The sequence below is a fragment of the Hippopotamus amphibius genome, chromosome 3 (assembly GCF_030028045.1).
Source record: "Hippopotamus amphibius kiboko isolate mHipAmp2 chromosome 3, mHipAmp2.hap2, whole genome shotgun sequence".
NCBI lineage: Eukaryota > Metazoa > Chordata > Mammalia > Artiodactyla > Hippopotamidae > Hippopotamus > Hippopotamus amphibius.
Window position 1 is genome coordinate 78,540,020 of NC_080188.1, and position 25,769 is coordinate 78,565,788.

General features: G+C 42.6%; 1 protein-coding gene and 1 pseudogene across 2 annotated transcripts in view; one reads left to right on the top strand and one right to left on the bottom strand.

The window, feature by feature from the left end:
* Positions 1-1,908: 1,908 nt before the first annotated feature.
* LOC130848476 (growth hormone-inducible transmembrane protein-like) lies at positions 1,909-24,323 on the bottom strand (annotated as a pseudogene).
* ARHGAP10 (Rho GTPase activating protein 10) overlaps positions 24,013-25,769 on the top strand; it is a 322,934-nt gene continuing 321,177 nt past the window's right edge. The window contains exon 1 of one of the 2 annotated variants that reach the window (XM_057726057.1): positions 24,013-24,475. In XM_057726057.1, coding sequence (XP_057582040.1) covers positions 24,322-24,475 — 154 coding nt within the window. In that variant the 5' untranslated portion in view covers positions 24,013-24,321. The remainder of the gene's footprint in view (positions 24,476-25,769) is intronic. The other variant, XM_057726056.1, reaches the window with a different exon arrangement.

The following is a 25,769-nucleotide window of genomic DNA, read 5'->3' on the forward strand; positions in this document are numbered from 1 at the left end:
AGTTACAATATGAAATCTGAAAATATATTGATGAACTTTTTTTAAAAAATCACCTGGGGGCTTCCTAGGTGGTGCAGTGGTTAAGAATCCGCCTGCCAATGCAAGGGACACAGGTTCGATCCCTGCTCCAGGAAGATCCCACATGCCACGGAGCAACTAAGCCCGTGTGCCAAAAAGAAAAAAAAGAAAAAAAAAATCCAGATAAAAAAATCATCTGGCTGGAGCCAGTATTGTTTCAGAATAAGCATCCTATGTAATCTGAGGTGTCTAGAATAGTTATATCTGGATTACTGTAATAAATATTCATCAGAAACAAGTCATCTCAATAATCATACACATTTATTTTATCCATCAAAAACTTACAAAAATAATTCTTCTGTATCAGAAAACTTACAAATATCACAAGAGAGGTAACTAATGGTCTCCGCAGGAGAGAAGGAAAATTCTGCTGGGGAAAGCTCTAAAGAAACATTTTCCTCATTATATTTTTGATTGGTATAGTTCATGAAGAAAGCCTAGTTTTGCCTTCCTTTTTGGTGCTTAGTCTGAGAAGGAATGCAAGAAACTAAGTCTTGGGAGAAAAACTACCTTCAAAATCTCAGGTGAAAGCCACAAACAGGCTTTTTTTGATAAAAGCTTCAAACCTTAAAGAGAGGAGAAAGACAAGTATGTATTCTATACAGTATTTCAAAAAATTCAGTATTTATGAACATATCACTTGTATACTTGAAAAATACAATTTTCATGCTCTGAATATTTTTTCCTGAGAAAAGTTTTAAGACTATTTTGTTCTAGAAGATTCAAAAATAAAATTTACACACATACATACACACACACATAATATATAATGTATCAGGGATTATGGATATATTATGTACATCATCAGTTCTCCATTTGATTGACATTCTGGACCGTCCAAACAATGTCAAACCATGAGAAATCAAACATGATCTCACCTGCGGTGTAAAAAGAGCACTGAGAAGGAACAGCGGGAGAATGAATCACCTGTGTCTGTGTTTTCTGCTCATTGCTTTTGGTAAGTTCAGTGGACAAATGTAAAAAAGAGCAATGACTTGTTTGTTTCCAAACAGCCAGGTCCCTCTCACTGGCTTACGCAAGTGCTAAATTCTAAACATTCAAAGACTGCAGGTGATCCTTTACTTCTCTCTGGTCCCTCTACCAAACCTCTATATCACTTATGACATTACTTGTTGATATTCTGCATTCCAAAATAATACAGGTAAGCACAAGTTTGCTAATTCTCAACCAAATGAATTTAATTTTTTAATTAGTTAATTAATTAATTTAATGGCTGGGTTGGGTCTTCGTTGCTGCGTACGGGCTTTCTCTGGTTGTGGTGAGGGGGAGCGTCTCATTGCAGTGGCTTCTCTTGCTGCAGAGTACAGGCTCTAGGCTCTCAGGCTTCAGTAGTTGTGGCTCACAGGCTCTAAAGCACAGGCTCCATAGTTCTGGCACACAGGCTTAGTTCCTCCTCGGCATGTGGGATCTTCCCGACCCAGGGATCGAAGCGGTGTCCTCTGTATTGGCAGGCGGATTCTTAACCACTGCACCACCAGGGAAGCCCAACCAAATAAATTTTAAAATAGAGAAAACACCTCAGTTCTCCCAACACAAACCTTAATATTCACATTCATTAAGAATTTTAGAATTACCAAATATGAAAATTGGGAATGTGTTTGCTTATTTGGAAGAGAACTACTGAATTTATTCTCTGGAAGGAAAAGCAGACCTGAACCACCATGTTACTAGAACATCTGAAACATACTGACAAGTTCTTATCTTCTAATCTTCAATGAAAGCTGCTTGCACAAACTATTTAATGAATATATACCCCTAGTAAACAAGCAAGGTATATGATGTACTAAAGAAGTAAGAAACTGAATGACTTTATTTCTTTCTGTTGTTTCCTGTTGCTTGAATACTGGCAACTTGCATAAATATATTTAATGTATCAAGTAGATTCCCAGCATCCAATTGATGTTATCATATTTTTGAGTTCCATACATTGTTACTATTTCTGCACAAGTGATTACTTTATGGGTGTCTTACAGAAGGAAGGTGCTGAGAAGAACTAACCCACTATAAATCGCCACTGAGTACAGAGCAGCACCAGCCACCTTGTACAGAAACATAGATCCCATTGAGGATGCAAAGATGAGATGCAGGCCCACCCCCTGGGGTGCTCCCATGTTCAAAAACTTCTCAGTGTTGTGCACATGGCAACAGTGGAGAGGCCTCCCACGGTGGCAGCTGTGTACCTTGCAGCTCCAAGGGGAAAAGAGGCCCCCCTAATATCATCAGAGGAACCACCACAGCTCCCATCACACCAGAATGTAGTAACCAAGCAAGGTGCTTTGGGTCTGGGCTCCAGTTTTATGGTGTCAGTTGTACCAGCATTCTGGTTTCAATCATGTCTATAAAGGTTGCACCAATTGTCACCCAAGAGCCTCTCATCATGAGGTTCATGAGAAATGGAGTTCTGCTCACTGCCAGGGCAGACAAAGCTGGTAAACCAGTACTTCCTGCTAAGTACTCAAAGGTAGAAAGAATTCTATCTTTCACATGCTGAGGCCGAATTACAGCATTTTCAATAGCTCCAATCTCATTGGACATTCCCAAACCATCGTAGCACAATGCTCCAAGACTAACAGCGGCCCCTTCAGCAATAAAGCATCTCCTTATGTGATCAGTTTTTTTTTTTTTAATAATTGGACATTGTATCTTTTTTTAAAGATTTATTTTATTATTTATTTATTTATTTTTGGCTGCGCTGGGTCTTCGTTGCTGTGCACGGGCTTTCTCTAGTTGTGGTGAGCAGGGCTACTCTTCATTGCGGTGCATGGGCTTCTCAGTGCAGTGGCTTCTCTTGTTGCGGAGCATGGGCTCTAGGCGTGCCGGCTTCAGTAGTTGTGGCACATGAGATCAGTAGTTGTGGCACACGGGCTTAGTTGCTCCATGGCATGTGGGATCTTCTGGGCCTGGGGATCGAACCCGTGTCCCCTACATTGGCAGGCAGATTCTTAACCGCTGCGCCACCAGGGAAGCCCCCCTGTGTGATCAATTTTAAATATTCTTCCATCGATGGTTCCAGTGAGGCCTCCTTGAGTTCTTGGCCAGTTTTCCTATGCCGGTTCCCAAATCTTGTCTTGGTGGCATATTCCCTGCTGGATGTCAAGAGCCATTGATTCTTTTTTTGTTGTTGTTTTCTTTTCTTTTCTTATTTTTAAGAACTTTTATTGAGATATAATTGACATACAATAAACTGCATATATTTAAAGTGTACAATTTGATCATTTTTTTATTAGTAATGTATATGTGGCAATCCCAATGAGCCACTGATTCTTAGTAATGGAATTCTTCACAGCATGGGAAGCCTTGGTAAAAGCTGGGTGGAAAACGGCAGAAGGATTTGAAAAGCTCAGTCCCTAGTCACCTCAACTGCACAGTTCCCCTTCTCAGTGAATGTTTCATACTGTTACATTAAAATTTAATGTCTCTCTCATGCCTTTAATGGACCTTTAATGCATGCTTGATTTTGTTAACATCATGCATTGGTCATTTGGAAAATAGCTTGCTGAGTTATGTAGATCTTCTAAATGTTGCCACACTTCATTCCACAATATCAAAAAATTGCATTTGTTAATATTGCCACCAATCTCATCAGAATTCTTTGTGTTTTGGGGAAGCTGTCAAACTAATAGTGGTGGATACAGATTTTCCGAAATTCTAATTTTTGCCTGAAAGTTTGAATTTTATCATTGGCAACAAATACTGCCAGTTATTTTCCTGGAAGTTACAGAATTATTTGGCTTGTTTTAAAAAAAAAATGTCTGCCAAGTTTTCAAGTCTAGAAAACCATCATTTATCTTCCAGTTGTTCTTTCGAGGAAAGATGAGGTTTCATTTGAAAAAGTGGCTAGTTCAGCATGTAATTCAAATAATCATATGTGCTTTTTCCTCATGACAACCATTGTATTTCTGGATGCAGCAGAAGTACTTTATGTGTAATTCCCTTTTTGTCACACAGAATATTAAAAAGATGTATACTCAAAGGGTAAAATTTAGCATAAAAATTATTAATTTTTGTTACTCCATTAAAGACTGCTTAAATGAAACCAGCTTTTTCTTTTTTTTTTCTTCAAGTGTGTGGTGGTGGAGAATACAGTAACTACTAGCGCAGTTGGTACCACTACCTTGATTCATGCTAAGGCACTTGCAATTTAACCCACCATTGTTTCTGCACCATCAGTGCAAATGTAAACACATTGGAAAAGTCAAATAATACCTTAGTATTATGAGTACAATGTTTTTGACCTTTTGGAGCCCCTGAGATGTTTTTCAGGGATCACACTTTGAGAAGTAATGATCTAAAATGTAAGCTCTATGAAAGCACTGAGTTTATTTTGTTCACTGTTATATTTTCAGCACTGTTGTATCTAGAACAGTGCCTGACACACAGTAGATGATTAGTAAATATTTCCTAAATGTATTAATAAAGCAAGGATGGGTGGGAGATTAATTCTTTGTGGAATACAGAGTAACTTAAAATGTATATATATTTTTTACTACATGTAGCTCAATAATCAACCAACACTTGCCACAAAATGGTATGAAAAACCTAGTTTCATTGTTGCCATTTCCTCCCCTGAAGACTCCACTGACTTCTAAATTATGAGCAAAAAAGACTAAATGACCTTTGTAAAGGAAGAAATGTAAAGTGTGCCTAAACCACAGAACAAATGCTATTTTTTTTTTCCACAGACGCACAGAGCTGAAATGCCAGTAGAGGGCTTCTAGCCCAATGCCTTCATTTTTACAAATGAGAAAACTAAGCCGCCTTTGGGGCTAAATGACAGGCCCAAAGTCATAGTTAGTGACAGGACTAAAATATGGCTCTTTCCCCTTTTCTCTTGCACAGAGCAATGATAGGAGTGGGAATGAGAAGCAAGAGATGCACGCTGGTGTATTTTTCATGTAGGAGATTGGCCAAGCAAGCTCAGAGGCAAAAACTCAAACTACTCCATGGATGGAAGAGGAACGTGACGTTAAAGAACGGAACACCTAAATGTACCTCCCGGTCCAGCACCTTGCTCCTCCCCCAGACAGCTCAGGACGGAGAGATGCAAAGACTGCATGGGGAGTCAAGCTAATCCCGTGGCACTGCGGAGGGGAAAAGAGTCAGTCTCTCAGAGGTAATAAAAGAGGGCCCTGGAGCTGTACTGTGTAGTAACACAGATGGGGCCAGGGAATGGAAAAGCTGCCGAAGAGAAGAACGTCTTTGGCATTTTTCAGCAGGGAGCTATTGGCATTTTGTATGGCATTGTCCTGCAATGGCAGGATACTTACCGTCCTTAGCCTCACCCACCAAATGCCAGTAAATCCCCAAGTCACTGTGACCACTAAAAATGTCCTGCACGTTTCCAAGTGGCCACTAGGGGGGCTCGTATCACCCCTGATTACCACTTCCCCCTTCACCCACTGTATCTACAGCGGTCATGGCTCTAGGCTGAGGGTGAAAGTAGCCGAGAACGAAGAGGACGACTAAGCTTCTGAATGGAATAAAATCAAAGCTGAATCAGTAGGCTTTTTATTATAAGGCAGGTTTCTTGAAAGAGGAAACGTTTTCTGAGTTGTAAATGAATGAGTGCCTGGAAGATTCAGGACGTTTACATCATAAACCAAAGAGTTAGGAGGTATGAAGTTGTCTACAGAAAGGAAACAAGAGGAAGAAAATCTAAGGGCATGTGATAGAATTGAGATGCTTAAGAAAGCATCGTACCCGCCTCTCAGTCAGCTGAGAGGACAAGAAATTCCCCGGGGGAATTCCCTGGGGGAAGACAGGAAGGACTTGAGGGCGAGAGGATCCTCACCTTGTCCCAGCAGCCCTCACTGGGTGACAGAGACATTCCTCTCTACCCTGCAGGATAGTGAGCATCCAGCACTCTCCTGACATCCCCCTCTCCGCCCCCCGCCCCCCCCCCCCAAAGTACAAGGGAGTGGCTGGGAGAGGGATGGAGGAGCAGGAGGGGCCTTGCAGTCAGGGTGAAGCTGGCAGAGGTGCGTGCAGACACAGGGCAGCAAGAGAACGGCACCGACAACCAGACCAGGGAATTGCCCAGCTCAGCAGATCCTGGCCCCTGGCCCGGGGCCTCTGAGGTCAGTACAACATGTAAAACCCTGGAAAAGGGAAGGAAAGTGAGAGGGGGGAAACCCCTGGATTGACTGAGTTTAAATCTGTAAATTGCAAAGTTTACATAAAAGGTTAAGGTTTAGGCTCTTAAGTGGAAAGAGCACTCAGCAACTAAAGGCAGTAGTAAGAACATAAAGAGCCCAAGAAATTTTCTCTCTCTTTTTCTTTTCTTTTCTTTTTTGGCAGCACAGCATGTGGGATCTTAGTTCCTCGACCAGGGATGGCACCCCATCCCCTGCAGTGGAGGCTCGGAGCCCTAACCATTGGACAGCCAGGGAATTCCTTCAAGAAATTCACGTTTAATACATTAATGGATATTTACCCTTCTTTAGTGAGGCCCTTTTAATTTGCAGAACATATCTAGGTGCCAAACAACAGCTATTCAGCTTGTTTAGGGTTATTTGTGTGGCTTTGATGACTGTGTATTGGCAAACAAGTGCTCCTTTCACTTCTCTGTGATTGTAAATATCACTAAAGAAGCGCCTACCTAAATAGAGGCTGCAGATCTGTTAATTTTGCCATTATCAACAGATGAGATACTTGAGCTAGAATCTGTCCATTTTTTAATCAATGAAATATTTACTATCAATTTTGAGCAAAGTGTAATTTTTAAATTGTGTCACTAAGAAAACAAGCACTTAGGGACTTCCCTTGTGGTTAAGACTCTGCACTCCCGGGACTTCTTAGGTGGTGCTGTGGTTAAGAGCCTTCCAATGCAAGGGACACAGGTTCGAGCCCTGCTCCAGGAAGATCCCACATGCCGCGGAGCAACTAAGCCCGTGTGCCACAACTACTGAGCCTGCACTCTAGCGCCCGTGAACCACAGCTATTGAGCCTGTGTGCCACAACTAGTGAACCCCAAGTGCCTAGAGCCCGTGCTCCACAACAAGAGAAGGCACCACAATGAGAAGCCTGTGCACCACAGTGAAGAGTAGCCCGTTTGCTGCAACTACAGAAAGCCCGTGTGCAGCAACAAAGACACAATGAAGCCAATAAACAAACAAACAAACAAACAGATAAATAAAAAAGACTGTGCTCCAATGCAGGAGGCCTGGGTTCAATCCCTGGTCGGAGAACTAGATCCCACGTGCCTCAACTAAGAGTTTGCATGCCACAGCTAAGAGCTGGAATGCTACAACTAAGATCGAGCACAGCCAAATGAATGAATAAACATTTAAAAAGAAAAAAAAAAGAAAGAAAAGAAGCACTTAGATCTAATTTTCTTGAAATATCCTCCAAAGCATTACAATTCTTCATTTGAGAACCATAGTGTAAATTGAGAGAGAGAAATTCTATCTTAGATTTGACTTAATATTAGGATCAAATAAGTTTCTCTTTGTTCACACTCTTATAGAGGTTTTTTATTGATGTCATTAACATTCAGATTTTTTTATTTGCTAGACATACGCAGTGTACAGGCTCAGCCCACCTATGGAGATGACCAAAATGGGTACTCCTGGCCTAACATTTAAAAGCCAAATTGTAAATTAGTGAGTGCATACACTCACTCCAATTAAGCCTAGAGTTGATTTCCTTGTTTTGATACTGGTAAGAAGCTCATGTTTTGTATTAGTAATTTCTACCTCTCTCTCTCCCCAGAAAATAAGAGAATTTTAGTTTGTTTTCAAAGAATGCCAAAATAGTCTGAAAAGAAAAGGAAAGCCTTAAGCTCATAAGCACATAATCAGACCTTCCTGCCTTTTATGGGGACTGTTGCTTGATAAATTCTGTTTTATGTTCCAAAAGGACAAAGTGGTGGTGTTCTCACACAATTCTAGTTTTGCAACAAAGTCCGGTAAAATGTCATGTTCTCAGTATTCAACATGTGGGTTTTTAAGGGCAGTCTCCTTGCTTGTGTCAAAACCAACTGATAAAACAAAGGAATGTGCTGAAGCCAACCTATTTTACTGCATACATGACAGCTTTTGTGGTTGACTTTATTACTTGATTCATGAAAAAAATCTGCAAGCTTGGCTTTCAGGTCATTTCTGATAGTTTTGTGGTTTCTTCTATTACATAGGAGCTTCGTATTCTGCTTTTCAGTTGTTTGTTTTACTTTTCAGTGAAAAGGAGTTGGTAGCTTGAATGGCACCTATGCTTCAGTTATGTGAAGAATAAAGAGAGATGACTTAGACTTCTTAATCGTTTTAATGTGTTCTAGGGTGAAGATGGCTGAGGCCGAATAGAACAGAAAGGCAGCTGTAAATGTAGAATTTCTTTTTTTCCTTTGATTACTTCATTCTGTAAGTAACAAGAAACACATGAAACATAAAATTCTAAGAACTAACTTTTAAGCTCAACGTTTAAAAACCAAATTGTTAAATTAGAAACTGGATTCCGTCACCAAGCATGCCAAGCAACTTGCTTCTTGCACTTGTAACTACTGTTTTCAAACAGGTTAAAATCTGATAAGAAGCTTGGGAAACTCTTATCAGTCATTGCAAAAAATAGCTTAACCCATCCTAATCTGGCAAGACTTAAAAAGCCTAAGTTCCTTAAAGTATTAGGGGACTTTATTTATTTTTTCTGTTTACTAAGTATGCAGAATAAGAATCATTCTTTGTCCCAATAAATTCAGATTTAAATATCTTTTTATTCGTGTGATACATTCTATGAGTGCATTTACAGCCTATAAAAGAGATGGTTGCTTAAGCTGACATTGTAGAACGTTGCAGGAAGTGCAGATTTGCACATTTGCTCTGAGTTTGTGAATTCCAAGTATGTTTGCTAATGGGAAGTAGTGGCTCTTCCATGGCTGTATAGCTCTAGATCACGGCCACCTGCCTCTGTTTCCTACGGACGACTGCCGTTGATGTTTTGGAGCATATCCTTCCTGTCTTTTCTTCTCTTCATATACGTTTTTTTAATTCGCAAAGTTAATCCCATAGTGTACTTACTAGTTCATAATCTTTTTTCATTAACAGTGTTATGAATTAAAAAAAAAAAAAGGTCAACCATGTCAGAGAATCGATCACTTGCTGTAACATAATTTATTGTTACAGTTGACCTTTGAATAACACAAGTTTGAACTTGCAGGTCCACTTATGTAGAATGTTTTCAAACAGTAAATACTACAATACTACCTGATCTGCTGTTGGTTGAATCCTAATGCAGAACTGTGGATATGGGGGAACCATGGGTGTGGAGGAACCACTACTAAAGAGAGTCGACAATGTTATATTCGAATTTTCTGCTGCGAGGAGGGTCAGCAACCCTAACCGCTTAGTTATTCGAAATCAGCTGTACTTTCCTATTGTGATATACTTAGACTATTTCCAGCTTTTACCTATTGTAAATATTGTTGTGACTAGCATCTTTGAACTTAAGTCTTTGGGCATGTCCTAATTATTTCCTATAGATAAATTCCTAAAAGTACTATTAGTGGGTCAAAAGGCAAATGTTTTAAAATAATCACATGTAATATTACCACCCTAAGATAACCCCTGCCAACAATTTGATGCATTTTTAGTCTTTTAAAAAATGAATATGTGTGTGCATGAAACTATATATACGTATATATATATTTTTGAAAAAGTTGTTACTGTGTTATGTATAGGAGAGGATGTACTGAAGAATTTTAAGCAGAGGGATGGTATGATCTGATTTTCTTCTTCTCCTTCTTCTTCTTTTTTTTTTTTTTTACCACACTGCCCAGCTTAGGATCTTATTTCCCCACCTAGGGATCAACCCTGGGCCCTGGCTGTGAAAGGGCTGGGTCCTAACCACTGGACCACCAGGGAATTCCTGATTTTCATTTTAGAAGGATCATTCCGGCTGCCCCATTAGCTAGACTATCAGCGAGTAAGAGCAGAGGCAGAGCCCAGGGTGGAGTCTGTTGCAGTGATCCAGGAGGGAGGTCTGAGCAGCTTGCAGCAGGGGGCCCTGGAGGGAGTGAATGGTGGTCAGATGCTTGATATCATTTTGTAGCAAGACAGACTGGATGTGGAATATGAGAGAAAGAAAGCAGTGCAGATTAACTCAAAGCTCTGGAAGCCTGAGCAACTGGAAAGATGGCACTGACATCAAGTAACAGGGGAAAGCCTGTAGGGGGAGCAGGCTTGGGGAGAGGGAAGAACAGGAATTTCATTTGGAGAGAGAGTTCGAAGTGTCTAGTAGGTATCCAAGTGGAGAGGTCCGGTAGGCTGTTGAATGTGAATCTGGGGTTCTGGGGTGAGCAGGTGTTAGAAATATACACTTGGGAATCATTGGCATTGAGATGATATTAAAGCCAGGTGACTGGGTGAGATTACCAAGGGAGACAACAGGAAGAATTAAAGACTGAAGACGAGGAGTGGGGCAACATGAAAGCACTTAGTCTGCCCCAGGCACTGTTTTATGTGCCTTGCATAGACTATAGGCTGACTCATTTAATCTCCAAACAATACTCAGTGAAAGGGTACAATTATTATCCCCATTTTACAGGGGAGGACTCTGAGGCATAGAAAGATTAAGTCAGTAAATCAATAACTATTTCCTATCAGTGAAATAACTTTTAACTCCCTTTTTTTTAAATAATGCAAACATTTTGAAATAAATCATGGGAACTTTTCATGCACAGGCTTTATCCATCGTGTCTCAAAAATCTCAGCAATTATACATTCCGGTTATACTTTAAAGAATCAGCATGACTAATCTGTTCAAAGGTGCTTTTCTTTTCAGCTGACAACACATTCTAGGGTAGAATATTGAAGAGAGACAGAGGAAAAAAGAAAAAGATAAAGCTGATGTTCAAAAAGGAGAAGAGCCATTTTTAGTGTTCAGTATTTCTTAAGGACATTTTCTTTGCTTTCACGTGTCTCTTCCTCAAGAATCATGCATGCTGTAATTATATTTGAAGGCGGGAGAGGCAATATTACCACCTCATCCTATAATATAATCAGAATATCTCAACGGGACAGTTTCTAAGGCCAGAGTTACCCTTTTTTCTTTTTTTTAAAGAATTTTTATTGAGATACAGTTAACATACAATAAACTGCATATATTTAGAGTGTACTATTTGGTATCCCAATCTTCCAATTAATTGCCCCCCAACCCTCCCCGCTTTACCCACTTGGTGTCCATACTGTTTGTTCTCTTCATCTGTGTCTCTATTTCTGCCTTACAAACCGGTTGATTTGTACCACTTTTCCATATTCCGCATATATGTGTTAATATACAATATTGTTTTTCTCTTTCTGGCTCACTTCACTCTGTATGACAGTTTCTAGGTCCATCCATGTCTCTACAAATGTCCCAGTTTCATTCCTTTTTACAGCTGAGTAATATTCCATTGTATATATGTATGTATCTTTTTTATCCATTCATCTGTTTTTTTTTGGCACACACGGGCTTAGTTGCTCCGCAGCATGTGGGATCTTCCTGGAGCTGGGATCGAACCCGTGACCTCTGCATTGGCAGGCGGATTCTTAACCACTGTGCCACCTAGGAAGCCCATCCATTCATCTGTTGATGGACATTTCTGTTGCTTCCATGTCCTAGCTATTGTAAATAGTGCTGCAATGAACATTGGAGTGCATGTGTCTTTTTGAATGATGGTGTTCTCTGGGTATATGCCCAGCAGTGGGATTGCTGGGTCATATGGTAACTCTGTTTCTAGTTTTGCAAGGAAACTCCATACTGTTCTCCATAGTGGCTGTATCAATTTACATTCCCACCAACAGTGCAAAAGCTTTCCTTTTTCTCCACCCCCTCTCCAGCATTTACTGTTTGTAGATTTTCTGATGATGCCCATTCTAACTGGTGTGAGGTGATACCTCATTATAGTTTTTATTTGCATTTCTCTAATAATTAATGATGTTGAGCAGCTTTTCATGTGCATCTTGACCATCTGTATGTCTTCCTTGGAGAAATGCCTATTTAGGTCTTCTGCCCATTTTTTGATTGGGTTGTTTGTTTTTTTGATATTGAGCTGGATGAACTGTTTATATATTTTGGAGATTAATCTCTAAGGCCATAATTACTCTTAACAGAAATGTGCAAAAGACAGGGAAAGACAAAAAGCACTATGGTGGGTTAATCATTACAGAACGCTTCCAGAAACAATCTTTGAAATTGTCCTCTGGGTACCCTGGAGATTCTTACATCTTGGAACAAGGATGTAGATGAATGATTTTGCAGTATGCTTTTCTACTGTCTCCTCTTCTCCTACCCAGGAGAACTTGCAAAATAGCTTTTCAAACAGATGATTTTTAGGAAAAAGGACAAGTGGAAATTGGGGATCTGGAAATAAACGTTTCTCTGCCAACTGTGCTTCTTGAAAAATTTTTACATACTTTTGGGGGTTCCTATAAGTCAAGTTGAAGATGATTGTCTTAATTCCAATAGGGAAGAAATAAAGAGCGATATCTTAAAAAACCAGGAGTGGCTACGTAGGCGCTCCTCTACTGAGCTCAAAATATGACATAGTGGATAAATGTGTACATTTACCTAAATACGAGAGAGCAGCACATTATTTACAAATGACCCTTAAGTAACAATATTAGGAAAAGCACATCCAGAAGGAGCTTAGAGATGTGAAAAATAGTAGAAAAACAAAAAGGGTCCTTTTAAGGTCATGTTCATAACAAGAACAAAAACAAAAAGACTCTGGGGAAAGATGATGTAATGTTAAAAAGATAACAGAGAAAGGAGAACCAACCAAAGTCTCTTTTTCTCCATTTTTCTCTCATTAATTACCTTCAGATGCAAAGGGGTAACGAGTTATGGTAGGGCAGAACCTAAATGCAAGAAAGGTAAGAAATAGGAGGAGGTCTTTTTAAAATTTAGTTATTTTAATGAGTTTGTTTTTATGCACAGATAAATTATATCCTGAGATATTTTAGAGAACTTGTAATTATAATCTTTCAACCATGGTTAACAGTCTTAGAAAATAATGTTATGAACAGAAAATCAGCATACATTTATTACGAATCAATACTGTCAAACTAACCTTACATGTAGGGACTCACTTAAGAATGAGGGTTTGTATTTTTTTTCATTTAACATTATATTGGAGCAGTTCTCCAGTATTCCTCATTAAACATTCTTCTGTACTATAATTCTAAATAGCTCCATAGTGCTCAATTATATGAATATACCCTAAATTACATAACCCTTTGGTCCACTGTTTCACATTGTTAGCTTTTAAAAACCATGCTGGGGTTATGATAATTTTACATAAAACTTTATAAATTATTTTTTATTTTATTTTATTTCTAAAAAGATTATTTATTTATTTATTTATTTATTTATTTATTTATTTATTTTTGGCTGCATTGGGTCTTTGTTGCTGTGCACAGGCTTTCTCTAGTTGTGGCGAGCAGGGGCTACTCTTCTTTGTAGTGCAAGTGTTTCTCTTTGCAGTGGCTTCTCTTATTGTGGAGCACGGGCTCTAGGCGTGTGGGCTTCAGTAGTTGTGGTGCACGGGCTTAGTTCTCCGTGGCATGTGGGATCTTCCCAGCCCAGGGATTGAACCCATGTCCCCTGCATTGGCAGGTGGATTCTTAACCACTGCTCCACCAGGGAAGCCCTATTTTTTAAATTTTAGGTCAAATTCCCAGAATAGGAATAAATGCATCAAAAGGCTTCATATTTCAAAGGCCTTGTTTATTACCAAATTTGCCTCCAGAAAGGCAATATTTATATTCTCAACAACAATATATGAATGCCTATTTTTCTAACCCCTATCATTACTGGAAGATTTTGATAGAAAAAGAATTGGGGGGTGATTTTTTTTTTATTGTGGCAAAATATACATAACACAAAATGTACCACTTTAACCATTTTTAAGTGTACAATTCAGTAGTATTAAGTACATTCACAATGTTGTGCAACCATCATCACTATTTCCACAGTTTTGTCATCATACCAAACAGAATCTTTGTACCCATCAAATAAAGAAAAACTTTAAAATGATTTAAAAAAAATATTGCCCTTCTCTTGCTATATGCTTTTCAATCCCATTAGCAATACTCTTCCCCTTTCCTGAGATCTTGGAATTCTTCTGTGTGAGTCAGAATTGGACAGGCTATATTCTGTGGTAACAATCAACTCCAAAATCTTGTGGCTTATCCAACAAGAGTTTATTTCTCACTCAAGCTACGTAATCTATGCAAGTGAGTGAGTGAGTGTGTCTGCCTCTCACAGTCTCTCAGAGATTCAGGCTAATGGAGGCCCAATCATTTCATTGCTTCATCTTTCGGAACATGAGGATTTCATGGCTACCAAGGCAGGGCAAGAAAGTGCAGGAGAGCCTTGCACCAGACATCAAATGCTTCAGCCTGGAAAGGACACGTCAGTTCTGCGAGAGCCAGAAGAACCTGGTTAGGCCTGGTAACACAGCAGAAGGTGGCAAGTATATTACTCACGTGTTACCTAAAAGAGGGGAGAACTGGGTGTGGGTGAGCACCGGAAGTCTCAGCATCTTCATTCGTATCCTCATTGATACAAAACTGGCTTCATTTAACCCTCTGCAAAGTTGTTTTCTCTATGAATGGAGCCTACCTATTTCACTTTATGTAATGTCACAAGAAATCTTGGAATCAGAAGATAAAAAAACATGAGGAGGAGAGTCATTTGATCTAGGGGGAAAGTCACATGTCACAGAGTAAACTCCCCGCTGTGGCTAAACATGTAAAATTGCCATCTGTGGGCCCAGTTTTCATAAATACTCTAACTTTGGAAGCAGCTGCTGAAGCTTGTCCAGCAGCATTGGGCCCTCCGGTTTTCATGTGGTTAGAGATGTCATCGTGTATACCCCATGGCGGACAAGAAATGTCGACAAACATTCTTCTGCAACTTTTTTGAGAAATAGGAAATCAGTACTTAATTTTTCATTAAACATGCACCATGCAATCTTTCTTTTATCTCATCCCTGCCAAAAGGTTTTTGTTTTTGTTTTTTTGTTTTTTTTTTAGAAAAAAGGTGTAACCAAAAGTAAAGTATTTAAATCATTGTGGATTTGTACAATAAAGGACAAACAAGTGCAGCAATGAAGCTCAGGATACTCTCTATCTGCTCTATGGCAGCTGTACATAGCCTCTGTCTTTTTGCACACCTTACACTCAGCCTACAATTTCCTGTGCTTCCTGTTGACTGGTGGCTCAACAACTTCATTCATCTTGAGGTCGCTGCTGGAAAAGTTAGGAAAAGAGAGATAGGTTATCCTTGGTCATCTTTTAGATTATCCACGTGTTGAAGTGAGAAACCTGTTCACTGCACGCATGTCATACACTACTAGATGAGACCATGGTAGGAGCCTGAAATACAGATTAGAGGTCTAGTGAACCCATCCTGGCTTATTTCTAAAAATCTTTTCTGTGCAATTATTTATAGTAAAACTCTGTTTAAAAATGAAAAATCCAGGGGAAAATTGTAAAAAGGAGGGGATGTCAAGACAATGTGTGCAGTTCCAGGCGAAGGGGGATGTGTTAGGGTTTTCTAGAGAAACAGAACCACTAGGATATATATATATATATATATATATGCAGATTTATTATAGGAATTGGCTTACCTGGTGATGGAGGCCAAGAAGTCCTCCATCTGCAAACTGGAGAAACAGAAAAGCTGGTGGTGCAATTCAGTCCATGGTTGGAGGCCTGAGAACCAGGGGGAGGGCCGCTGGTATAAGTCCCTAAGTCTGAGCTCAGATGTCTGATGTCCAATGTCCAAGGGCAAGAAAAGATGGACATCCCAGCTCAAGAAGGGATAGAGGGAATACACCCTTCCTTTCCCTTTTTGTTCTATCCAAGGGTGGATCTCTTCACTCAGTCCTCTGAATCAGATGCTACTCTCTTTCAGAAACACCCCTCAGAAATGACGTTCTACCAGCTCTCTGGGTATCTCTTCGCCCAGTCAAGTTGGCACATAAAATTAACTGTCACAGAGGACTTAAAGTCAGGTGACTTAGAGCTAAGTGATCAAAGATGATAACCTAATTACTTGTTTCTCCAGTGTGTGCCATGGGCTCCTAGGTTCCCCTCGCAGAATATAAAAGCGTGTGTAACTGTTTTCTGTTCTAGCTCAGCCAGATAACCAATTCCAAGTGCCCTACAATTTCCCTGAAGGTCCATCGACTCCTAGATTCAATCTAGGTATCTACTGCTCTTCTTGGGTTGCAGGGAAAAAAAACCCTGGTTCTGGCAACTTAAGCAAAAAAGCATTGTGTTTGAAGAATGTGGGGTGCTAAAAGAAGCCTGAAGAACCAGCCTGGAAACAAGAAGCTGCGTAGCCTGCCAGGCAGCAGGTCTCTTTCGACACTCTTGGCTGGACCCATGAACTGTTTCTCCTGTCTGTGCTTTACTGGGCTCAAGAGTCAAAGATTTGGGAAAGAGAGTCCGATTGGCAGAGGGTAGGTCACATGCCCAGCCTTCCGCAGCAGCAGGCCTGAGCGGAGGGATTAGCGGAAGGAGCCTCCAGGGATCTCTTTGGATTCCCTGGTGTGAGGCCAGCATCTGCATTTTACTGAGACTCCATGCTTTGTAGGAAAATGATTACCCAGGTGGAAATCAGGTTGCTGTGAGGAAGTGGGAGTGCAGGCAAAATGCCAGTGTCCACCACCAGAGCAAAGACACTATCATATTTACGACATCAAAGCCCATGAACCCGTGAGTCTGCCGAGTTGATACGTGCTGATTTGTTTTACTGTTTTCAATGATTAGATTGATTCCTTTTTTTTTCTTCTGCAACAAATAGCCCTAAGCATGTACATCTAAAAATATTATTTTGGGACTTCCCTGGTGGTCCAGTGGTTAAGACTCCACGCTTCCACTGCAGGGGGCACAGTTTGATCCCTGGTCAGGGAACTAAGATCCTGCATGCCATGTGGTGCATCCAAAAAATAAATAAATAAATATTATAAATATAAATAATATATGTCATTATATTATGTTATAAATATAAATATATTATATATTTATTTATTTTTTCCTTAGGGCAAATTATTAAAAATGTGTGTGTGTGTGTGTATATATATATATATATATATATATATTTTTTTTTTTTTTTTAACCCCCCCTTAGGACAAATTGCCAGGTCTGGAATTATTACATCAAAAGACATGAGTATTTATACATTTTCACTTTTTATTTTACTAAAGTGCCCATGGACTCTGAGAATATGCCCCTAGTTATGGCAGATGGGTTTTCTAATGACAGGATAATTGCCTGGTTGATGGCCACCCTGCGGAAAACTCTCTCTGGGTCATGTCAGGGGCATTTGGGTTACTGGGAAAAACTCTTTAGAGCTCTTCTCTTCCTTCTACCTTTTTTTTTTTTTATGGATAAAATAAACTGCAAACTCACTGCTTAGGTCAGCTGATCCCCATGTTATAGTAAAGAGGGCCGTGTTTGCCTGAGGAACCGCTGGGCAGGGGAGCGCCTGCTGGTGAACTGATGCAAATATAACACAAGACGTTGCACCCAGCTCCCTTTTCTCCATGCCAGGGCTCTCCAGAGGCTGGGGCAGTGGAAGCAGTGATTGCACGAGGACAGGGCACGCGACCTGGGGAGGCTACTGCTTGTGTGCCTTGACTCACCTCTTAAGCCAGGTTCTTCTAACTGAAAAAGATAAGACTCCCAGATTTCTTCAGAGGATTTTAACTTAAATATGAGAGAACTGGAAAATCCTTGCCCCTTCCCTACCCACACACTCGTTCTCAACTCCCCCACCCTAGCTCCATTGGGAACATCCACTTCTCAGCCAGACCACCAGGCTGGCCGGACCAAACAGCAGTGTACTTTGTTTTGTAATTAGCTTTGTGTCAGCTTATCCCCCATGGCTAGAGCATATTCGATGGTAAACACCTTAACATAGGGACTTTCTGGCCTTGGTATTCCTTGTAGGACTCTCCACAGTGGCTTGCCCACTCCAGGTACTCAATCAATATTTGCTGACTGAATATCCTTAGGTAAGTGGAATAGTTCTAGAACTTCCTTGGGGTTCCAAACTTTTCCAAGTGATGATGTCTAGGAGTGCTGGGAAAAGTGAGCTCTCCCTAGAAGCAATCAGGGAACCCTGGAGGGGTTCTGAAACCCACGCTTAGTGTTCTTTTTTTTTTTCTTTTTCTTTTGGCAGAGCAGGGCAGCTTGTGGGATCTTAGTTTCCTGACCAGGGATTGAACCTGTGCCCCTGCATTGGAAGTGCATAGCCTTAACCACTGGACTACCAGGGAAGTCGCTCACGCTTAGTGTTCTTGAGCAAAGAAGCGAGCCTGGTGCAGAAGCAGGTGGGACAGGCCCTCACTCAGGTGGGATGGGCCCTCACTCTGTCTTCGGGGGCTGTATATCAGTCCATGGTGCTCCAACCGAAGGGCCCTTTTCAGTTTCCTGTTCTAGTTCTTTGACAACACTTTCCCTGGGAACGCTTCTTGGCACTCCACATCACATCCATTTCACCTCTACCTGTTAACTCCTCATCCAGCAGATGTCAGCTCAATTGTCAGTTCCTCAGTGACTTCTCAGAATAGGCCAAATTCCCCTGCTTAGCATCCAGGGGGCTCTTCCCCAGCACTTATCAGGAGCTTTATTTAATACTTATATTTGTGTTTGTAACTATCTGATACATTCTTTCTCTCTGACCGGAGACTGCTGTTCCATGAGGACGGGAATTGTGCTCGTTTTGTTCAATGTCATCTTCCTGGTTCTAGCACACTCCCTGGCATGTAATGGGAGAACAGTTGCTGTTAGAGCCACGAGTAACAATTTCTCTACACCACAAGGGTTTACCCACTGCAATCCTGAAAGATACAGAGTGTATCAGTCAGGATTCTCTAGAGAAATGTAATCAACTAATAGGAGATAAGAGATATTTATATCTAGATATCAATAGATATCTAGATGTCAACATATTGATATTGATATAGATATAGATGGAGAGAGAGATTGATTGAGATTTAATACAGGAATTGGCTCATGCAATAATTACAGCGATCAAGAGGTCTCATGATCTGCTATTTGCAGACGGAAGAATCAGGAAAGCATTGGTATAAATCCCAGTTCAAGTATGAAGCTGGAGAACAAGGAAAACCAATGTCCGAGGGCAGAGGAAGATGGATATCCCAGCTCAAGAAGAGAAAGAGGGAATTTACCCTTCCTTTGCCTTTTCTATTCAGGCCCTCAGTGGATTGGATGATGCCCCCCTGCATTGGTGAGGGGGGATCTCTTTCACTCAGTCTCCTGATTCAAATGCTAATTTCTTCTGGAAACACCCTCATAGACACACCCAGAAATAATGTTTACTAGCTCTCTGGGCATCCCTTAGCCCAATCAAATTGACACACAAGATTAACCATCACACAGAGATTCTGGCTTGACCCTCAGTAGAGCTTATGCAATGTGGTGCTCTCAGAATAGAATTACTCACATTGCATTACCCACATTGCTAGTTCACGAACTCTTAACAGGGTTCTGTGAAGAAAAAAGTTCTTTTAAAAGTACAGATGTAATGAAAATGTCAAACACATTTGGACAGCTATTATTCTGTGGTAATTTATCTTTAAGAAAACATACACTCCAAACTGCTAACACTGATGTATGGGGAGGAGGTCTTTCACTCTCCCTTCATTATAGTTTAGTTTCTTTTTTTATTGTGGGAAATGCACATAACAAAACTTACCATTTTAGCCATTTTTAAGTGTACAGTTCAGTGGGATTAAGCATTTTTACATTGTTGGGCAACCATCACCATTATATTTTGTAGATTACTAGTTCACAAACTCATTGTATCCTCATATCTTGGTGGATTAACCCACCCCCAGCTCAAAGGTGTTTCCAAAGCTACTTGGAATTACTCCCATCTTTGCCCCAGTGATCAGCTGAAGGACAGGCCTCCAGGTTTAAGTGAGTGAGGTTGGCAGGCTCCTAAACTGGTTTGATGTCCAGACTGAAGTAGTTGTGATAGGGGAACATCTTTCTAGCACCAGAAGGGATACGACTTATAGGTAAATCTGGAAATGTTGAGGCCATTTAGTTCTCATGAAGGAAACTTTCTGGAGGCTGAAGTTAGCACCAAGAAGTGCGCAGAGCTGAGAGAATCATACAGAAATGAAGTTGGAGCGGTGATAAAAACTTCAGAAGCCTAACCTACTTCTTCACGGAGGTTTTCAGTGATTTGGTCCAATAATTTCTTACTTAAGTTATTTTGGCATTCCCCCACCTCCCTTAATATTTGTGAAAGAAAGCTGCCTAGGACATCAATTATGTTTTGCCATAGCGATAATTTATGTACCACACTAATAAAGGTGTCGGCCTGAGGCAGAGACGGCTAGGTCCCTGCTCGAAATTGACTGTGTCTTTGTAAGAGAATTCAGATGTCACTTAGGGTGGCAGTACCTGAATAAAAGACCACATTTTCCATTTTCCCTTGTAGGGAAGTGTGGCTGTGTTACTAAGTTCTGGCCAATGAGATAAAAAGCAAAATGTTGTCTAAGACCTGCAGGAAGGCTGAGAAAAGAGGCTGACTCAGTTGGGACTGGGGCCCCTTTATCTTTTCCCTTCCTCCTTCAGAGAAGGAGCTCTAGGAGACAAATCATCTTGTACCAGGAGGTGACACTGAGAATGGAAGCCAGTGTGTCCCTGGGGACTGTGGAATCAGGTCAGGCTATTTACTTCTGGACTCACATGAGAGAGAGAGAAATAAACTTATGGTTGAAACCACTGTTATTTTGGATTTTCTGTTATAATGTATCTGAACCTAATTCTAACTGACTCACAGCCTGAAACATATCCAAAGATTCAGTAGAAGCTGTATTTCACTTTATAGGTAGCAACTTTGTGATTCATCAGGGAAAGACAATAGTGAATGTAGCAGAACCTACATAAAGGGAAGGTTTCATCTGAGTTAACCTTTATTTTATCTAGACTGGAACCTGACCAACTTTCATTGAATCAGGTCCTTAGCTCATCCAGGCATTGACTGAGTGTCCACCTGACAAACTGACATGTGTACTTGATGTCTCCCAGGCACCTTTAGCCTAATGAGTCTGAAACTGAAACTGATCGTGCCCATCCCAGTCACCACCACCACATGGACTTCGCATCCCACGTTTTCCTTGCAGTCAATGTTCAGTAGAGATCACAGCCATCCACCTAAATTATCATGCCAGGAGCCTGGGGCCATCTTTGACACCTTCTTCCTCATTTCTAGATCCAGACCATTGTCAAGTCCCAGAATCTCCCTCTAAAATACATTTTGATCTATTACTCTCTGTCTCGACTGTCACTTGGAGGGTGAAGCTGTACCATTTTTTCCTAGACAACTCCAAAAACTTTCCCTCTAGACTCCCATTCCCATGCAGCACCTGCAGAGAAAACACAAACCAGATCACGTTACCACTGTGTTGAGACCTCTTCAAAGGCTCCCCATAGCATTAGGATACAATCCCAAATCCTATTGTCGACAAAAATAATTAACAAACAATCTAAGAATTTTATTTGAGCCAAACTGAGGACTATAGCCCAGAAGACAGCCTCTCAGATAACTCTGAGAAACTGTGCCAGAGAAGCATGGTTTTCAGCACAGTTTTATGTCTTGTCAGAACAAAGAACATCAAATAAGTCAGGGATATATTCCTTCAAGGTTTCAAAAAACGAAACAAACCAGATCAGCACAAACACAGTGAGTCAGTATGACCTTGGCCCCTGGGAAGGGAGTCTTATCATTGAAGGACCAGCATTGGTGTCCCACAAAGGGAGACACTGAATATTTTTAACATGGACATTCTTTACTTCTGGTCAGTGCACTCTTTTCTTTAAAAATTAAAGCAGATGTGCAATGTATGTTTGATAGGCCACAAACAGGCTATTTTAGCATAAACTTTAACTCATGTATAAGCCAGTATGACTTCCCCATACTGCCATACATAGAAATGTCTTTCATCCGTTGATATATATGACCTACAAGGCTGCGCCAGATCTGACCCCTGCCAACCCTCCACCATCCAGCGTTGTCTTGAACTAGCTTCTCTCACTCACTGGGCTTGAGCCTCCTGACCTCCTCTTTTAGTCTCTGGAATGTACCAGACTCTTTCCCATCCCAGGGACTTGCACAGGCTGATTCCCTGCCTGGATTCCTCTGCTGCCACCCCCTGTTTAATAGTCAACCCCTACTGATTCTTCTGGTCACTCTTTAATGATACTTTCCATGAGGCCTTCTTGACCTCACTCCCAATTTATATGTGTACACTTCATGCTGCATGATATTATATGTGGTGTTTTGTGGCTGGCTGCTTTCACTTAGCATAATGTTGTTAAGATTCATCATGTTGTAGCGTGCAACAGTGCTTCCTTCCTTTTTATTGTAGATGAATTAGTCCACTGTATGGATACACACATTTTGTTTATCCACTCATCAGCTGGTGGACATTTGGGTTGAGCCCACTGTGTGGCTGTTACGAACAACGCTGGCGTGGAAAAGCATTTGTGCGGACATATGTTTCCATTTCTCTTGGGTATATGCCTAGGGAGTGGAGTTGCAGGCTCATATGTTAACTCCATGTTTAACACTGTGGGGAAGTGACAACAGCCCCTTTTTATGAGGACAGGTTTAGGATTTTGCCCAGACCGTTTGTCAGTGTTCGGCTGTTTTGCAAGGGCCTCACTGTTTACACCCTTCCTATTCTTGAGTGTCTTTCCCTCTTTTATTTTCTTCTCTGTAGACGCCAGCTCCCCCTGCTGATTGTAGCCGGAACCAGGCTTTTCAACGGGTAAAAGTTATTTGCAAAACGTGAACTCTCTGGAGGCTGAACCTGAAAGTAATAATGTTTATCTGTGGCGTAGCCACTCACATCGCTGTTTTGTAACAAAAAAAGCTTATTGAGTAGGAGGCTTATTTAACTCGTTCCTGAGGGTTACACTCCTACAAGATGCCTTCCAGAGCCTCAATTACCCTGCTCGGGTCTGAACCTTTTAAAGAATCACTTTGAAGTCTCTTGGTGACATTAAACATCATTAGCGAACCGATATATGTAAACATATGTTGTGAGCCTGTAAAAATGTATGTAGAGCTCCTGGTGGGTGCCAGGCACCTAATGATTGCTTAATAAACTGTTAGCTGCTATTATTCAAAGCTACTCTAATGAACAATCGATTTCTTTGAGGTAAGGATTTCAATCATTTACAATGTCAACATTCTGGGGACACATAAGTTGTTTCAGGACACATGGAAGAGTACCCTTTTCCCATGCGCACTGACAAATTCTCATTTGATCGTCACCCCCACTTTGTGAAAACCACAGAGAACCTGGCATTCGTTTTCAGGTGGTTATATTCAGCTTAATAAAGATCGACTCCACCTACCCAGGCAAATTTAATCTGCTGAATACGACAAACAACTCGTCCGTGGTTTAGACCCCTCCCCCAAGTCGTTCAGAGTGGCTACACAGAAGGGTGTAAGAGCAGCTGCCGGGCCCGCAAGAAAATGCTCCCTGCCCTTATAAAGCTTTCAATCTAAAGCGGGGAAAAAAGAGCCATGCGTGCGAGTCCATTCACAGCTCAGTGTCTGTCCCGGGTTGAGGAGATCCAGGAGCCCCCCGTTGCCCCTAGCAAGCCAGACCTCTGAGTGAAGTCGCCCGGCTGCTGGGATTTACAGATGCTCTGAAGACGCCCCTTCCTGGTCCCGGTCAAGTTCCCCCGCATCGAGAAGCCAACCGTGAGTCACCCCGAAGAGGGGAGCCAAGAAAATGGGAGGCGCCCGCGCCGGGGGCTGGAGGAGAGCCGCGGGGCGAAATTCTAGAGCGGGGAAGGCTCGGAAGGAAGAGGAGGGGCCACGGCGCGTGGGGAAGAGAAGGAAGGGACGTCTTGGGGAAGGAAGGGAAGGAAGGGAGAGGAGGAAGGAGGAAGGCGGAGGAAAAAGAAGGGGGCGAGCGGCGAGCGCGGGGCGGGGCGGGGCTGGAGGCGCCCGGGGCGGGGCGGGGCCGCGGCGCCCGAGCTTCGGCGGCGACTGCCGGGATCCGAGCGCCGCATTCTCGCTTGCCTCTGCGGCGCTGCTCAGTGCGGCCGGGCTCACCTCCGCTGGGCATGTCCGCGCCGCTCTGGCCGCGCGCCCGGGGCTGCTAGCTTCTCCCGCGCTTCTTGCGCGCGCGGCCCCGCACCTGGCCCCGGAGCCCGGCTCGGGCTGTGCGCACGGACCGCCGCCGTCATGGGGCTGCAGCCCCTGGAGTTCAGCGACTGCTACCTCGACAGCCCGTGGTTCCGGGAGAGGATCCGCGCCCACGAAGCGGAGCTGGAGCGGACCAACAAGTTCATCAAAGAGCTCATCAAGGACGGCAAGAACCTCATCGCGGCGACCAAAAGTAAGCGGGGACCTGGGCGCGGGCGGGCTGCGGCACGGCGAGGCCGGGAGGAGCCTCTCCCGGAGGGACACCGATCATCCCGTACCCGGGCCCGGCAGCCTGACGGGTCGGGAGATTCATCCGACACCGGGAGGCCCCGGTGTCGTTCCTGCGCCGCTCCCCGAGCAGCCGGGGGCGAGTCCGCTTTCCCGCCCCTGCCCTGCGGGGCGGCCGGAGCCGGGAGCCGTGCGTGCGCGCGCGCCGCCCGCCAGCCCTGCTGCCCCGGCCCGGCGACCTCGGTACCTGCGTTCCCCGCCGGACCCGCCCGCGGGCAGGTTCTCTTGCCCCCCTAGAGCTGCTCACTGTCTGGTCCGAAAGAGACACATCAGTTTCACGCGTCTTGTCTCGTGATCTCTCAGAAGAACTTGCCTGGGGATTCTTTGGAAATCTGCCGGGTGTTGAATTGTTCAGAAGGCCCTTAACTGTATACCCTTTCCGTGTCATTTTCGGATCCCCTGCGACAGTCTCGTCCCGGGCCCCTTACTTGTGCTCAGCCCGAAAGTCCACCTGGCGTTGTGCTGCCTTCCGCACATTCCTTCCCTCCTCCTGCGCCGTGGAGGGTTCAAAGATTGAGGCTTGTGAGACTGAGCAGACAGCCTGCCCTCTGGCCCGAGCCGGCACTGCCTGCAAATAGGGAATCTCACCCCGGCCAAGCTCGATCTTCCTCCCCTGTCCTTCTCCATCTTTTGAGCAACTCGGAAGTGGCCACACAGGAGAACACAGATAATTAGTTAATTATCTGAAAAGAGCCATTCTAGGACGAAGGGGGCCTGAAATTCGTGCTGAAACACTGAGTTGGCGATGCGGCTAGAAATGGGGAGGCATTAGCTTGAGTGAGGAGCTGGGCAGCCTGACCACATCTGCAACCCATACCCGGTTCCGAGGATGCCTATAAGTCCTCCCTTTTTCCTCTTAAAAAAGATCTACCTGTACAGCAGACGGGGATGTTCCCCCCCCACCCCGCATTAAGGAAGATGAAAACATGCTGAACTGTCTCAGATACCCAGCCCAGTGCCTTGGAACAGCGCCTATTCCTTGAGTTAATGAGTTGAAAGAAATATGACTTCATGGGAAGAATTCAGTGAGCCATCTCTGTAATTTTGGAAGCACGTCACTTCTCTGGGTGATGCCCGCAGTTCCTTTTCATTCTATGACCTTTTTGGTGTTGCAGAGTGAGGATCGGGAATCACTGTTTGGGACATGTGACTGGTGGGCATATTTGGTTGGTGGCTCTCCAGTGCCTTGGCTTTGGGTA